Source organism: Odocoileus virginianus, chromosome 26 (assembly GCF_023699985.2).
Source record: "Odocoileus virginianus isolate 20LAN1187 ecotype Illinois chromosome 26, Ovbor_1.2, whole genome shotgun sequence".
Lineage (NCBI taxonomy): Eukaryota > Metazoa > Chordata > Mammalia > Artiodactyla > Cervidae > Odocoileus > Odocoileus virginianus.
Window position 1 is genome coordinate 44,696,992 of NC_069699.1, and position 16,688 is coordinate 44,713,679.

Genomic DNA, 16,688 nt, shown 5'->3' on the forward strand with positions numbered 1-16,688 from the left:
ACAAAAGCTAGTGAAGTTATTAAATCCTTCTTGAGTTTCTGCATCAGAGAAGGTCTTCCTTTTAACTTGTGCTCTGGAGCTTTACTTCTAGTGAGGAGACAAAGGGAACCTAAAGGGGAGACTGAGGTCTTCTTTGGTTAGGACAACTATATCATTGATTGTTTTTTGGTTATTTTCCTAGTGATGACCCTGGGGATTACATCTTAAACTTATGAAAATCTGATTTTGTACACTATACAAAAAACTCTTCCTCTATAGCTCCATCCCTCTCCCTTGTGTTATTGTCAGAAATTAACTCTTTATATTTCGTGTGCCCCATTATCATAGATTTATAATTATTGCTTTTGCATTTGTCTTTAAACTCATATAGGTTGAAAAAGAGAATTTGCAAACCAAAAAGATATTGCCTTTTATATTTACCTATGTAGTTACCTTTACTGATGTTTTTTATTTCTTTATATGGCTACAAGTTATTATCTAATGCCTTTTCATTTCCGCCTACAGGACTCCCTTTAGCATTTCTTGTCGGACAGGTCTGCTCGCAACAATCTTTTCTCACCTTTTGTCTATCTGGAAATGTCTTAAGTCTTCCATTTTTGAGGGATATTTTTGATGGATATAGAATTCTCCACTGGCAGTTTTTTCTTTCATGTCTTTCATTACATTTGGGAAATTTGGGGCCACTGTGTCTTCAGATATTTTTTTCCTGTCCTTTTCTTTTTCTTCGCCATCCAGGACTCCTGTTATGCCTATGTGGGTCATGCTTAATGGTGTGCCTTGGATCTCTGAGATGCTCTTCATGTCTCTGTATTCCTTTTTTCTTTCTTTCTCAGACTTTTCATTTTAATTTTCCTGTCTTCAAGTTCATTGATTCTTCTGTGTGTTTGTTGAACCCTTCTGATAAATTTTTCATTTTAGTTATTGTACTTTACAGCTTCAGAATTTCTATTTCATGCTTACAACTTCTGTCTCTTTATTGATTCTCTATTTGGTGAGACATCATTCTGGTTTCTTTTAGTTCCTTGTCCATCATTTCCTTTAGCTCTTCAGGTGTATTTAAGACAGTTGATTTAAATTCTTTTTTTTTTATTTTAATTCTTTGTGTAGTAAGTTCAGTGTCTAAACTTCCTCAGGGACAGTTTCTGTTCCCTGTGAATGGGTCCTACTTAACTTGTTTCATGAATGCCTCATAGTTTTTGATGAAAGCTGTATATTTTAAATATTATCAATATAATATAACTCTGGAAATCAGATTCTACCCTCCTCCTTAAGTTTTGTTGTCACTGCTTATTGTGAGTTGTTATTGCTTGTTTAGTGACTTTTCAAAGCTACTTTAAAGACTGTATTCTTGTTGTGTGCTGTCACTTAAGTCTCTATTCTACCAGCTTAGTGGTCAGCTAGTAATTTAACAGAGAATTTCTTAAGTGCTTGGATCCAAAAAAAACCAAAACCCACCCCAAATTCCCAGCCTTTGCAACTGCCTAGTGCATCTTTGCTGGAGCACACATTTAGCACTCAGCCCAAAAAGTTCACAACTCTGCCTTTGTATTTACTGCCTGCTTGTGCAGGCCTTGACAGTCAGCTGAAGGTGAGAACCTGGGGCCTTCTCAGGTCTTTGCTGAACATGCACCTTGCCCGTAGCATGTGCATGGCTTTCTAGATTTCCAGGAATATGTGGAAGCTTCTCAAAACTCTTATTCCTCAAAACATCTCACTTCCCAGTTCTTTCTCCCAAGCTTTTCAGCATGTCTACTGTTTGCCCCAACTGATATCCTTTGCCAGCCCCAGCTCCTGGCAGCTATGTTTTCAACAAAAGCACCATAGCTACTTCCCTGCTACTTGGAAGTTAGGTAGCAGTTTGGAAAAAGTAAAATTGTATCTAGCTCTCACATCAGTTTCAAAATAAATTCCCAGATAAAATATAGGCTTAAATGAACAAAGAAGTAGTAAAGATATCAAAGGAAAGTGATGGGGAACAAATTTTTATAATCCTTAATGTAAAACACAGAAACCAAATAAGAAAGATTGATAAATTCAATTATATAAAAGTTTAAAATGTTTGGCAGAAGCAGAGACAGGTTGACAACTTTGGGAAAGTACTTGCAGTGTAAATCATAGAAAAAGATCAAATTTCATTCGTATATGAAGTGAAAGTGAAGTTGCTCAGTCGTGTCTGACTCTTTGTGACCCTATGGACTGTAGCCTACCAGGTTCCACTGTCCATGGGATTTTCCCAGCAAAAATACTGGAGTGGGTTGCCATTTCCTTCTCCAGGAGATTTTCCCGACCCAGGGATTGAACCTGGGTCTCCCGCATTGTTCAGTTCAGTTCAGTCGCTCAGTCGTGTCCGACTCTTTGCGACCCCATGAACTGCAACACGCCAGGCCTCCCTGTCCATCACCAACTCCCGGAGTTTACTAAAACTCATATCTATTGAGTCGGTGATGTCATCCAGCCATCTCATCCTCTGTCGTCCCTTTCTCCTCCTGCCCCCAATCCCTCCCAGCATCAGGGTCTTTTCCAGTGAGTCAGCTCTTCGCATGAGGTGGCCAAAGTATTGAAGTTTCAGCTTCAGCGTCAGTCCGTCCAATCAACACCCAGGACTGATCTCCTTTAGGATGGACTGGTTGGGTCTCCTTGCAGTCCAAGGAACTCTCAAGAGTCTTCTCCAACACCACAGTTCAAAAGCATCAATTTCTCGGTGCTCAGCTTTCTTCACTGTCCAATTCTCACGTCCATACATGGCCACTGGAAAAACCATAGCCTTGACAGACGAACCTTTGTTGGCAAAGTAATGTCTCTGCTTTTTAATATGCTATCTAGGTTGGTCATAACTTTCCTTCCAAGGAGTAAGCGTCTTTTAATTTCATGGCTGCAGTCACCATCCGCAATGATTTTGGAGCCCCAAAAAATAAAGTCTGACACTGTTTCCACTGTTTACCCATCTATATCCCATGAAGTGATGGGACCAGATACCATGATTTTAGTTTTCTGAATGTTGAGCTTTAAGCCAACGTTTTCACTCTCCTCTTTCACTTTTCATCAAGAGGCTTTTTAGTTCCTCTTCACTTGCTGCCATAAGGGTGGTGTCATCTGCATATCTGAGGTTATTGATATTTCTCCCAGCAATCTTGATTGTAGGCAGACTCTTTACCTTCTGAGCCACCAGGGAAGTCATATATGAAGAACTCCTATTAAATAATTAGGAAAAAAGATCAACATCCAGTAGGAAAACAGGCAAAGATTAATAGAGAGCAGAGAGGAGTTTATCAGTGGTTCTTAAAATATGCACAACCTAAGCTAGTAGAGAAATGTAAGTTAAAATTACCCAGATGCTACTTTCTTAAAAAAAGAATTAACAAATTGTCAAAGATTCATATGTTTACTAGTTGACAAGAATATAGGGAAGTGGCATTTGCCCACTTTGTGGTGGGTTTATGAATTACCATCACCTCTGTGAAAGGTAAATTTGATAATACCTATAAAAATTAAAGTATATGTACCCTTTGATCCAGCTTTTGTACTTCTAGATGTTTATTCCTCAGATGTACTCATTCATGTGCAAATTGATGTATGTCTTAAAGTATGTCAACTTAGTCTTGCTTCAGTGAGAGAGCAAAAATTTGGAAAAGAAACTGAACATCCACCAGTAGGGAACTAGTTGAATAAATATATTAATACCAGCAGTGATCCTTAAAATATATTATTTTGCACCAAAATTTAGGTGTAAAACAATATGAGTGATTTGCTAACCATTTTAAGTCCCACAACTAACCATTTGTAAATCCCACAACTAAGACCCGATGCAGCCAAATAAATTGTTGTTGTTTAGTCGCTCAGTCATATCTGACTCTCTGTGACCCTGTGGGCTGCAGCACACCCACTGACAGTATTGTACAACCATCAGTACTATCCATTTCTAGAACTTTTCATCATCCCAAATAGAAACTTTGTACCCATTAAGCAGTAACTACTAATTTCCATCTCTTCCAGCCCTTGATAAGCACTATTTTACTATCTGTCTTTATGAATTTTGCCTATTCTGGGTACCTTATGTAAGTGGAATCATGCAAAATTTTTCCTGAGTCTGACTTATTTTACTTAGCATAAATAAAAAATTCTCAAAATTCATCCATGGTGTAGCATGTATCCAAATGTTATTCCTTTTTGAGGCTGAATAGTATTTCACTGTATGTATGTGTAACATTTTGTTTATTCATTCATCTGTTGATGGACATTTGGGTTATTTCTATATTTTGGCCAATTGTGAGTTATGCTATTGTGAACATTGGTATATGTGTATCCAAGTCACTGCTTTCAATTCTTATGTATATTTACCTAGAGGTAGAATTTCTGGATCAACTTTCAATTCAGTTCAGTTCCTGAGTCGTGTCTGACTCTTTATGACCCCATGGACTGCAGCATGCCAGGTCTCCCTGTCCATCACCAACTCCCGGAGTCCACGCAGACCCTTGTTCATTGAGTCAGTGATGCCATCCAACCATCTCATCCTCTGTCATCCCTTTCTCCTCCCACCTTCAGTCTTTCCCAGCATCAGGGTCTTTTCAAGTGAGTCAGCTCTTTGCATCAGGTGGCCAGAATATTGGAGTTTCAGCTTCAGTTCAGCATCAGTCCTTCCAGTGAACACCCAGGACTGATCTCCTTTAGAATGGACTGGTTGGATTTCCTTGCAGTCCAAGGGACTCTCAAGAGTCTTCTCTAATACCACAGTTCAAAAGCATCCATTTTTCGGTGCTCAACTTTCTTTACAGTCCAGCTTCCACATCCAGCTGCACCACTTCACATTAGCAGCAGTGACATATAGTGGTTCCAGCTTCTCCACATCCTTACCAGCACTTGGTATTTTCCGGAAGTTTCATTTGGCTCTTTTCCCTTCATAATAGCCATCGTAATAAATGTGAAGTGGTATTTCAGTTTTTATTTGTATTTTCTAAATGATTAATGATGTGAGCATCTATTCATGAGCTTATTGGGTATTTGTATATCTTTGGAGAAATGTCTGTTCAGATCATTTGCCTGTTTTTTGAGTTATTTATTTTGTTATTGCTGATTTGTCAGAGTTCTTATATATTCTGGATAGTAGACTCTCACCAGAGATATAATTTGCAAATATTTTCCACTGTTCTATGTGCTCTTTTTTCACTTTGTGTCCTTTGAAGCCCAGAAGTTTTTCATTTTGATGAAGTCTAATTTATCTTTATTTTCTTTAGTTGCTTGTGATTTTGTTGTCACATTTATGAAACTATTGCCTAATAGAGGGTCACAAAGGTTTATACTTATGTTTTTCTTCTAAGAGTTTTATAGTTGTGTCTCTTACATTAAGGTCTCTGATCCATTTTGAATTAATTTGTGTATATGGTATATAGTAGGCTTCTAGCTCCATTTGTTTGCATGTGGTAATCCAGTTGTTCCAGCACTGCCTGTTAAAGAGTCTATTCTTTCCCCAATTGAATTGTCTTGACACCCTTGTCAAAAATAAGTTACCTATAAAAACTCAGTTATATGGATTTATTTCTAGACTTTTAATTCTAGTCTGTTGATCTATATATCTATCCTTACATCTGCTTATACCCTTTCAATCTTCTAATTTTAATCATGTGAATATATTAATTTAAAAGTTTAAAATAATTGTTATCTATGACCACAGTAACTCCTTTACTTTCTCTCCAAAATTTTTCTCTTTCAGGAAAATGTGCTGTGTTGTCATTCAAGGACTTCCTCTCCTGTAGGCCAACTGAAATTCCAGAAAATGACATTCTGCTTTGTGAGAGCCGCTACAACGAGAGTGACAAGCAGATGAAGAAATTTAAGGGACTGAAGAGGTTTTCACTCTCTGCCAAAGTGGTAGATGATGAAATTTATTACTTCAGGTAAAGTTGAAAAAACTAAGGAAGAAAGAACAGTTCAGCTCCTTTGATATCAGTAAAACTCATATCAAAATTTCATAGTCCAGGGTGGGTTTTTATTGTTTTTTATTAGGTCTTAAACTAGAACAATAGACATTTCAAATAGAAGATATTAATTTAATTAAATATTAAAGGAAAATCCTCATAATCTGCTGAGATGTGGTGACTGCTGGAACAGTCCTCTTCGTTAAGACTTCAGTAATTGTGATATGGAGGCAGAAATCTTTGGTTCTGGTACATAATCTGTCTATTAAGAGATTGTGTAGTTCTGTAAACTACAAAAGTTCTTCTTAGTATTTATAGGCAGCTAGATCTCAGCTTTGGATCCAGTGCTTTTGTTGGGTATTCAGCAGAATCCCTTAAAAACACACATCTGAGAACTTCCTGGTGGTCCAGTGCTTAAGAAGCTACCTTTCAGTGCTTGAGGCTTCCCTGGTGGCTCAGGAGGTAAACTGAGCCAGGTTCAGTCCCTGGGTCGGGAAGATCCCCTGAAGGAGGAAATGGCAACCCACTCCAGTATTCTTGCCTGAAAAACTCCATGGATGGAGGAGCCTGGTGGGCTACACAGTTCATGAGGTTGCAAAGAGTTGGACAGACTGAGCGACTTCACTTTCACTTTCACTTTTTCAGTGCACTGGATGCAGGTTCGATTGCTGGTCAGGAAACTAAGATTCCCACATGCCACAGGGTGACTAAGCTCGCACACTGCACTAAAGATCCTGCATGCCTCAGCTAAGACCTGATGCAACCAAATAAATAAATAGTTTTTTTTTAAAAAGCAAGCATCTGTAAATAGATGTGACTTTATAAATGTATGTTTTAATTATTTCCCTTGCGGACTTAAGAGTGGACATGGCAGATTACAGAAAGTTGGTTCTAGGTATTAAGGCAGAACATTGCTTTCCAATCCATCCTGGATTGGTGTCAGGTGATTTCATTTTATTTATTTATTTTTATGTCCCTTCTTCTAGAAAACCAATTGTTCCTCAGAAGGAGCCCTCACCTTTATTGGAAAAGAAGATCCAGTTGCTGGAAGCTAAATTTGCCGAGTTAGAAGGTGGAGATGATGATATTGAAGAGATGGGAGAAGAGGATAGTGAGGTCATTGAGCCTCCTTCTCTACCTCAACTTCAGACTCCCCTGGCCAGTGAGCTGGATCTCATGCCCTACACACCCCCACAGGTGAAGGTGGCGGTTCCTGTTACTTGTCTTATTCCTAGCTCTGGTTTGCAGTAAAAAGGAAGGAGACATCCAGACCCTCCGTTATGGGAGCTTCAGTCTAGAATTCTTCAAGAAGGAACAGATTTTATTTTTTCCTTTCTTGATGCCACTAATAACTTAAAATGTAATATCTTTATAAAAAAGTTTCATAGATAGCTGGCTTTAGTGGCAGGTTTAGTTAGGAAGCTCTCCTTGTCTTGCATTGAAAAAAAACACAAGAATTGCATCATCCTCTTACTCTAGCTTTTATTGCTCGTACCTTTTTAGTCTCTTTCTTTAGGACCCCATCTTTTGGTTAAGGTGATCCCTATAGGTATTTTCTTACCATTTAGAATTTTCTCAAGCCTTAAAAAAAAAAAAAAAAAAAAAAAAATTTTCTCAAGCCTTGATTGTGAGGTCACCATTATAGATTGCAGTCATGGAATTCAGTGGAACTTCCATTTTTCTTGTATGGTCAGAGGCCAGGAATAGCTGTGTTTTGAATAAGAAAATGGTCAACTATAAACAGAAGATGTCTGTAGAACAGTAGCTGTTGAATTGGACGTTTTTGGCTTACAAAAACCTCTAGTAATTGACGAGATGCAGTGTTCTGATGCATTATAAGAGCTTTCTGTCTTACAGTCTACGCCCAAATCTGCCAAAGGCAGTGCAAAGAAGGAAGGCTCCAAACGGAAGATCAACATGAGTGGCTACATCCTGTTCAGCAGTGAGATGAGAGCTGTGATTAAGGCCCAGCACCCAGACTACTCTTTTGGGGAGCTCAGCCGACTGGTGGGGACAGAATGGAGAAACCTTGAGACAGCCAAGAAAGCAGAATATGAAGGTAAATAGAGCATAGGCACAACTGTCTAAGCTTTGTAAGTGAGGGGGTGTTTTCAGCAGTGCACGAGCTTAGACAGGTTGAATCTCTTGTTCTTACTACTTGCACATGAACTTTGTGTTGGGGACTGTCTCAAATGGCTCCCGTCCAGCGGTTTAAGTGTCAGCCTTGTCCCAGCTGAGCAAGTGCTGCCTCTGACTTGGCCTCTGATCTCAGTGTGGTAGTGTTTTTTTTTCCAAAAATTTTGCAAATATTTAACTGTTAAAAAAAATTGCATGATTTTTTTTCTTTCATTAAGTCCTGTAAGCACATGTGTGTTGAGCTGGGGAATGATCGTACAAGGATGTTAGATACAATTTTAGTTAAAACTCATCTGAAACGGGGCTTTTAAAATCAGTGATCTTCTATTATGGCTCTTGACAAGCCATATAAACTCCAGGCTGAGGCTTGGCTGAAGTGCCTGGTTTTCTATGCCTTTCCTGGCCTGTGCTGCATTCATAACTACTTTTAAGGTACTTGGGTTCTCTTTGATAAAGCTCAACTACCTTCATTTTCCTTTTACTCTATAATCAAATTATTTGGGGCTGTGAGCTATCATTCAAGGATTTGGCGGTTCATAACCATTAGGGACAGATACTTGATAGAGATCTTCTGTTTTTTTGTTTAATTTTAGGCATGACTTTAATAAGGAAATGAGTAGTAAACATTAGGTTAGGCAGGACTGTTGCCCTCAGAGCTGTATTTTTTTCATTTGGAATTCTATACAGTGCTTCATGTTGACAGTTTAAAGCCCTCTCTCAGTTGACCACATTGATCACCATTACCCTTCTTGATGGGGTCCAAACCCATTATTTTCCAACAAGCATAATTAAATTAATTATCAAGGCTGCCTCCTTTATTAAACTTTATGGAGTTTCCAAAGAAACTCTTTTTTTAAAAAAAAAGTTTACTCCTTTCATTTTTTATATAGTTGATTTTTAAAATTATCTGACAGGCCTCCCCAAGGATCTGTAGAACGCTAATCCTACACAATGTTCAGCAAGAAAACATTTGTGGCAAAAGCAGTTTGAGAAGCACTCCAAATACTTTCTCTCTTGGAAACTTAGCATGCATATTGCCATAGTAAAGTCTTTAAACCTGCAGTTAAGACCTATTTTTTTTCCACATGGCATTTTCTGAAACTTGATCAGGTATTCGTGTATTATCTGCTAATATCCTGAGGAACTAATATTTCATGGAACATTCTTTGAGAAATCATACTCAATTCTATAAGGACCTACAACCTTGGAGACCATTGGTATTTCTCAGCATAGTGGAAGTTAAGACCCATATATATCACTCAGTTGGAGGAGTGTTTGAAATGAAGCTCACATGGCTATAAGGCCTGGTCCAGGACAAAATGAAGCCATTACTGCACGGCTGGTTACTTAAGAGTGTAAACAAGAAATTGTGTGAGCAAGAGTGTGAACAGAGAAATGTGTCTGGAGATAAGGTGAAAGTAAAAATGATGGAGCCAAACTAAAGAGAAGGAAGAGTGACAACTTCTGGGAAATTCTCCCAGATTCTAAGGGGAGTCTGAAATTCAGTGAGAACTTAGCGAGAGGAGTTATGTAACTCAAAGACACCAAGTCTGAGCTTGTGGTGTTCTGACCCACTCAGTTCAAGACCCAAAGTTTGGTTTGGCTGACTTCATTTAATAATTCTCTTTTCTAAGACAGCCTAACTGGGCTCCTCTCAGAAAAAACCAACAGGTCCAATATTCCATCCTTAGACCTGAACTTTTCTTTTTTCAACTTCATTTTTTTGCTCTCCCATTTTACTGTGTCATTTGTGTAATGAAAATATGAGAACTTAATGTGGGGGTCTAGGTCATCAGTGTTTCTTTTTTTTCCTTTTTTTTTTTAATGCTAGTTCAAAGAAATGGGTTGTTAAAATGGCCTTTGTCCCTCCCGCTCACTGTACAGAGGATCTGTAAACTGGGACAGTGTAGTGAGTGATGACAGGTTTCTGCAGGTAACTGTCGCAGCCAAGGAAGCTTTGACTTGCTTGACTTTCACATTCTTACACAAAGGAGGACTGGAACTGTTGCTTCTCGATGCTCTTTAAAGCCATGTGACCGTGAGCTGTCTGCCCCCTCCTCATATCAGCCAGCGGTAGCCTTTTGAATTCCATGTTGGAGGGTTAACGTGTGGCAGTTGGAGTTTGATGCCAGGAAATCAGGGCTACTGCTGGTTCTGCCTGTATTCTTGGACAAGTCCATCTGTCTGCCAGTCTCAATTTGTCCATGTGAAGAGTGGAAAGGATTTCCTATTTATGAACAGTGAAGCAAAGTAAACCTTTATTGTGGGAGCTTTGGTAATGCACATCTCTAGAGTTCGACAGTGTCCAGCCTTGCCAGCTCCCGAAAAGACTGGGAATTGTGATTGTTGGGGCTGCTGGCCATGGAAATGCAGAAAGAGTAGCTCCGAGGAGTGAGGGGTGTAGCAAGGATGTTCCACCGCCCAGAACTGGCACACAAGCTAATGCTCCTCTCACATTTTGGATGAAATAAGTATGAATTCTGAAACTTCTGCTGATTTAGGATGACTTATGGTCAGTGTTGAACTCAGCTTAAGGAAACCTGGTTCTGTCCATACATTGTCCATTGCTTCATATGTATATACATATAATTTCCTGCTTCTGATGACTATAGCCTGGAGTATCATGCATTTTTTTCCTTTGGGGTTTATTAAACATGACCTCTTCACTTCATTAGAATGTACAGATTAGTGTTTATTTTCCTAAAACCTTGTGGAGGAGGCAGTAAGCTACTTTTCCCTTACAGAGTTAATTTTCTTCAGCTGCTAAACCCCATGACACTAATGACAAGAGTCCTCAAATCTTAGTAAAATTGGGTGCAACATATCAGGAAAATATAGTAAGTAACAATTGTGCCAAAAATTATAATGGGCCATGGAATTGCTTCATGTTGAAATTTTTAAAAAATTTGTAATGCTATTAATACTAGAATAATGGTAGCGCTTCTCATCTTCAGGGTGCCTTGTGAGATTAACCACGTTGGTTATGCTGGTGACGTTTTTAAATAAAATCTGTGCTTTCTGAATGTGTGTTGCAGTCTTAACATTCTTGAAATCTTTGCAGACCAGTTCTCAAGATGGGATAGGAAAGCTGGACTCTAGGTTACCGAGTGAAATCGGCCCGACTCCTCCTGTGTTGAGACTAGTCATCTACTGTTCCTTCCATTGAGACAGAACTGTTGCCTGTGTTTTTTTTTTTTGTTTTTTTTTTTTTAACTAGTCCTGTTGAATGCAATGGATGGTATTTTGAATTCCTGGGTTAAAAACAGAATTGAAAATCTGAAATGCCTTTGCAGAGCGGGCAGCTAAAGTTGCTGAGCAGCAGGAGAGAGAGCGAGCAGCACAGCAACAGCAGCCGAGTGCTTCTCCCCGAGCAGGCACCCCTGTGGGGGCTCTCATGGGGGTGGTGCCACCACCAACACCAATGGGGATGCTCAATCAGCAGTTGACACCTGTTGCAGGTAAAAACAGGAGCTAAGACCATTTTTTTTTCCACTTTAAGAAATTCCTTCATTTTTTTTTTTTTTTCTCCAACAAGGAGTAGTCCACAGTCTCTAGGCTCTTCTCACGACAGATTCAGAGTTTGAATCATCCACGTTGTCCTTATATCGCCTTTCCCTTATGGGCAATGCCTCCCCTCTGCCCCAGAAATGGGCCCTGGGCCCAACCCTGGGAATTGGTAGAGAGCAGCTCTCCCCTGGCTGTGGGCATGGTCTGGCGATATTCTGCACCCCAGACTGCTCTGGATAGAGTTCTACAGCAGAAAATTTAAGCAGACCCCGGATTCTGTTCTGGAGGGACTCCCAAGAGGAAACACAAAACTAGTCTTTAGGAGATGATGATTTTCCCATCTCATCCCAGTATTCAGTTTGCCTTGTTCTGCTGCAGCCATCCTTTAGAAGACTGACCATTTAAAAGGATTTTTGACAGTGAATTGTAAATCCTTTCTTGGTCACCAATGTGCATGACTGCTAAGTAGAATACAAAGTCCTTATTCAATTCATTGTGCCCACTCTGTAATGCTTTTCTATTTAATTACATTAAACTGCATTTTCTGTTAGTATCCCAGTCACATATTTTTCCAAAAAGAAAAGAAAATGATGAATGTGGTTTGCTTGTGTGTGTTGTCTCTGGTTCTGGTAGCCATGGCAAAATTGGCCATTCTTGAATTGAATATTCTTGTCTGACATGTCTCCAATGAGAAGCCTGCAGACCACTTCTCAGGTCCCTCTTGTTTGATCTCTCTAAGCCTGGTGAGGTTCATCCAAGCTGTGTTTCTTCTTAAGCGAGCAGTCTGACCTCTTTGCAGGGAGTCTAAGATAGTGTTGTTCAAGACAAGCTCATTGGGATGCTGCTTTTGTTTTTGCTTTTTTTTTTTTTTTGCTTTTTAAGGCAGAGTAGCATAGGATAACTTTTCCATTGTTGCTCCTACCTTTTGTGATGGCAAGTTCTCAGATGCACTATCGCTGAACTCAGCAGTTGCACTCGCCAAAGCACATCTGAATCATGGCTTTCAGTACTCTCAGTGTAACTGATGTTGATCTAACAAATCTCATAATCGCCTGCTCTATTCCATGGCCCATTTTGGTTAATGGGGTTCCAGAGGTTTTTAGAAATCAGACCTTGAACATGGGGACTTTGAAAGTTAGAATTCCCTCATTGACATTCTCTTTTGTTCTATTTGATGTGTGATATTCTAGCACTGTGCCCTTGACTAAAAAGCCCAGGGACACATTAACAAAATGAATTCAAACAGCTAAAAACATTAAAAAAACAGCAGCTGCAGCATTTTAGCTCCCTGTTGGGGAATGACTTCATAGAACTCTGATGGGTGAGGAGGGCAGGCCCCCTTCCAGAAAGCCCCTGCTCCATTATTAAGTATATGGTGCCCAGACCTCTGGGCCATGGGAGTGCAGGGCAAGCATTCTCTACAGGAACCAGTCTTTGGTCCACAGCAGGAATTTTGTAGCTAAGAGGGTGATTTTTTTCATGGGTTTACAGGTTGCATAGTGCCTGATTCTTAGCCTTGTTGCTGTCTGAGACCAGCTTTGCTTACAAGCATTGAAGCTCATTTGAACACATGTGACTGGGATAATAAATGCCAAAGTACAGTTTAATGAAGACAAGTGTCATGTCTTTTGGTTCTTAATAATTTCTTCAACCACAGCCTGTGTAGGCTGCGTTCAGATGGGCTTTTGTAATTGAAAGCAAAGCCTCCTAACATTCTTAAACTCCCACCTACTTATCCCTAAAAACTATCTGGTGGTAATGGTTAAAAGACAGTTTCGTAGCGTTGGATCTTCTCATAATTAAGATTATGGTGTCTGTTCTTTACTCTCTGAACTCTAAGAAAAAGGAAATTCATAGTCCTAGTTTATGTACAGAGGTATTATTATTTAAAACTTATTTTAATCATTTGTGTAATTGTAGGTTTCTTAGCTTAGATATGACCAATGAGGCAAGCTCAATCAACCTCAAGAATTTTCAGTAATTTTATAGCTTCAAAGGACTAAAAATAAATACCTCTCAAACAATTCTTCAGGGAAAGTCAAAAAGTAAAATTCTTAGAATCTGCAGTTTTCCGCTGTATCTAGAACTCCTCTGTAATACAAACAGAATTATATAAAAATGAGGTTTGAAAAAAAAATAAAATAAAAATGCGGTTTGGCACCAATTCCTCAACACTCCCTTTGTGCAAGAAGCTGTGACCAAAGATGATTGCATTTTGGGGGGAGCCTTATGTTTTGTTCATTGTGATCATTTCAAATCCCAGAAAAAAATCAATCTGTTTTTCTTGATTTAAAAAATGTCATGTGGCTTTAAAGTTCTTTTGATAGGTGAGTCTCTGACATTTTGAAATTTTCTTCTTCCTTTCACTCTTTTTGCCAAAAATACTTGTTTCTTGAAATTATTCCCTAGCTAGCATAAAGTATTTTGTGTTGTGACGATGCACTTTGAAAATAAAGGAATGAAAACCTCTGTTCAGAAAAATTCTGCACCTCCTTTAAAATGTTCCCTGTTAACTGAAGGTCTGTGAGGACATTTGTGCGCTTGGAGACAGTGATGACAGTTGGCATCTTCTCATGTCAGCAGAGCCTGATTCTCCAGCTGTCCGTCCTAAGGCCTGCGCACAAGCTGCTGAGTGACTGGCTTAGGTGGCTTGAGGTGGTGCGGAGAGAGGGGGGAGGCTTTATCTTTATTTTATCATGTTTGGAAATCTAAAGATGAAGCACAGTCATTGTGATGACTCTTAGCTGTTCCCCAGCTCAAGCTCAAGCATGCTCCATTCTTAGCAGCAGCGGCGGGGCTAGAGGGGAAGAGGAGTGGACACGGGGTCTTGAAAACTTCTTGCCCACCTCCCCTCATGCTGGAGAACCACGCTTTGTGATCAGGGCTGTGCGCCTCATTTCCTCCATTTCAGTTTCCCCTCATGTGTACCCGTGATAGGCATATGAGTGTGGGCATAGTGGAATGATGGGGTTTATACTGTTCAGTAGAATCGCAGTAGACAGAACTGGTCACTCTGTTTGAACAGCTTGCAATAATCATGACCTTGGGAAGACTATTACTACAACTCCTCTTTATTATTTAACTGAAAACATGCAGTGTATTTATCCCAGGGAGAATAACTACAAATAATATACTAAGTACTAATTCATCCAGAAATAGATCTCATATTTGTAATGTTTTATTTTGTTCATTATTGCAACAAAATAATTGCACTAATTGTTATATCATGCAGTACTAAGGGCGCTTTATTCATTAGTAGTGCATGTGGGGGGGGGTTGTTATTACTTAGTTCATGTTGCATGTTAATGATGCATGTCTGAAATTTGTTGTGTCCTTCAAGGCATGATGGGTGGCTATCCGCCAGGCCTTCCACCTTTGCAGGGCCCAGTTGATGGCCTTGTTAGCATGGGCAGCATGCAGCCACTTCACCCTGGGGGGCCTCCACCCCACCATCTTCCGCCAGGTGTGCCCGGCCTCCCGGGCATCCCACCACCGGGTAAGAACTTCATCCTCATTCACTCATTAATCTCATCTTCATATTCTCTTTTTCCTCCCCCAGCCATTTGTTCCAGGAGGTACCTGCTGCCCATGTGGGCAGGGCTTCCCTCACTGAGAACCCCAGGGATGTCAGCTGCAGGACCTGTCCTGTGTGTTGAGCAGGTGGCTCAGCACCTGTGCCCTTGAGCACTGGCTGCCTAGCAGCGGCACAGGACACATGACAAGAAACTAGACTCGGCAGATGAGGGGGCAGGGGGCATGCTCTGGAAGCCCTCAAACAGTTCGGCAAATGCTCAGAAAGCAGACACAGCCTAGATAGACATGGTCTGCTCTCTTTATCGAATGAAGTTTCCCAAATGGCTAGAGTCACACATGAAAAGCAGTTTTTGCTCCTGGGTCCATTTCTTCCTCTGGTTCAGTTCTTATCTCAAAGGGTCTTTTGTATAGAGCCCTTGCTCCATCTTTTGCTTTTCAAACAACACCCCCCCTCTAAGGGGATTACCAAGTTGCTAATGTAGGACTCTTCAGAAACTCTTCAGTCAGTCCTTCTAGGAACAGAAAGGAGGGAGAGAAAGAACTTGCACTGAACTAGTTTTCTGTGTCTGAGTCCCCGAAGAAGCATGACATAGCATTTAAAGAACAGCATAGTCCACCCTGGTAACTGTAGACACTGGTTCATCTGTCAGCAGAAGCCCAGAAGTTATGTCATATAGAAACATATAAATGGAGTTCAGAAATAGGTACAGTTTTACTTTATAATTAATTAGCAAATTGAAAGATTATTATGAAAGGAAAAATCACCAGTTCCCATCATATGCAAAAAAAAGAAAAATAGCCCTTAGACATAATCTGGTTGGAGGGAAAGTGGCCTTAGGATGACTTGGAATAGCATTTGATCTATTATCCAGAATATTAGCTAAAGACCTGGCCCAGATGACAGAATATAGAAACATTAGATTTGCTTATAACAGTCTTGGCTGTACCAGTCCCACAGCTATGAAGAGTTCCAAACCATGCTTCACAAAGTATACCCCACAGTACGAAGGGTGAGCCAACCTGGTGCTTGGCCTAGAGTCTCCAGCGACACTCTGTGGTGTGAGTGTTGCTTAGAAAATGGCCATAACTCCCAGAAATGTTTGATGCAGATCTAACCGGAGGAAGAAACGTTTGTGGGAGTGGGTGTTTCATTATGGAAGTGGTGGACTGAGTAAGCTGGACTATAAGTGTAAGTCATAAAATGGGTGTGCCCCTGTGGCAGATAGCGTTGGCTTTAATTCTGTGCCCTCTCCCCTCGGCATAGAGTATCTGACTGAGCAGTCAGACGAGGCTGGAGGTGACCCCCAGGTGTGTGTGTTATTTGGTAGGAACCACACCTAAGTCCAGTACCCTCCAGGTAACTGGTCTTTTGGTGGGTATTGGGGGACAGATGTTTCCCTGTCCCCTTCTCCAGATTCTAAATGCATTTGAAGAAAACACAACATACCTGATGACAGGGAGGCAGGGAAGAACCTCTCTTAGTGTCTACCCACACATATCCGACCAGGCTTAAAGGAGAGGAAGTTTTGTGAACTCCTCTGGTGAGTCAGCCCGCAGTCTCACCAGCTGCGCCATAGCATGGCATTTGTAACCAGGAAG

General features: G+C 40.3%; 1 protein-coding gene across 35 annotated transcripts in view; it reads left to right on the forward strand.

The window, feature by feature from the left end:
- Nucleotides 1-16,688, forward strand: part of PBRM1 (polybromo 1) — a 103,023-nt gene that overhangs the window by 79,918 nt on the left and 6,417 nt on the right. For 16 of the 35 annotated variants that reach the window (XM_070455950.1, XM_070455940.1, XM_070455943.1 and 13 more), the window contains 5 exons: nt 5,708-5,891; nt 6,899-7,109; nt 7,770-7,971; nt 11,342-11,506; nt 14,896-15,051. In XM_070455950.1, coding sequence (XP_070312051.1) covers nt 5,708-5,891; nt 6,899-7,109; nt 7,770-7,971; nt 11,342-11,506; nt 14,896-15,051 — 918 coding nt within the window. The remainder of the gene's footprint in view (nt 1-5,707; nt 5,892-6,898; nt 7,110-7,769; nt 7,972-11,341; nt 11,507-14,895; nt 15,052-16,688) is intronic. The other 19 variants (XM_070455963.1, XM_070455964.1, XM_070455966.1 and 16 more) reach the window with 3 other exon arrangements.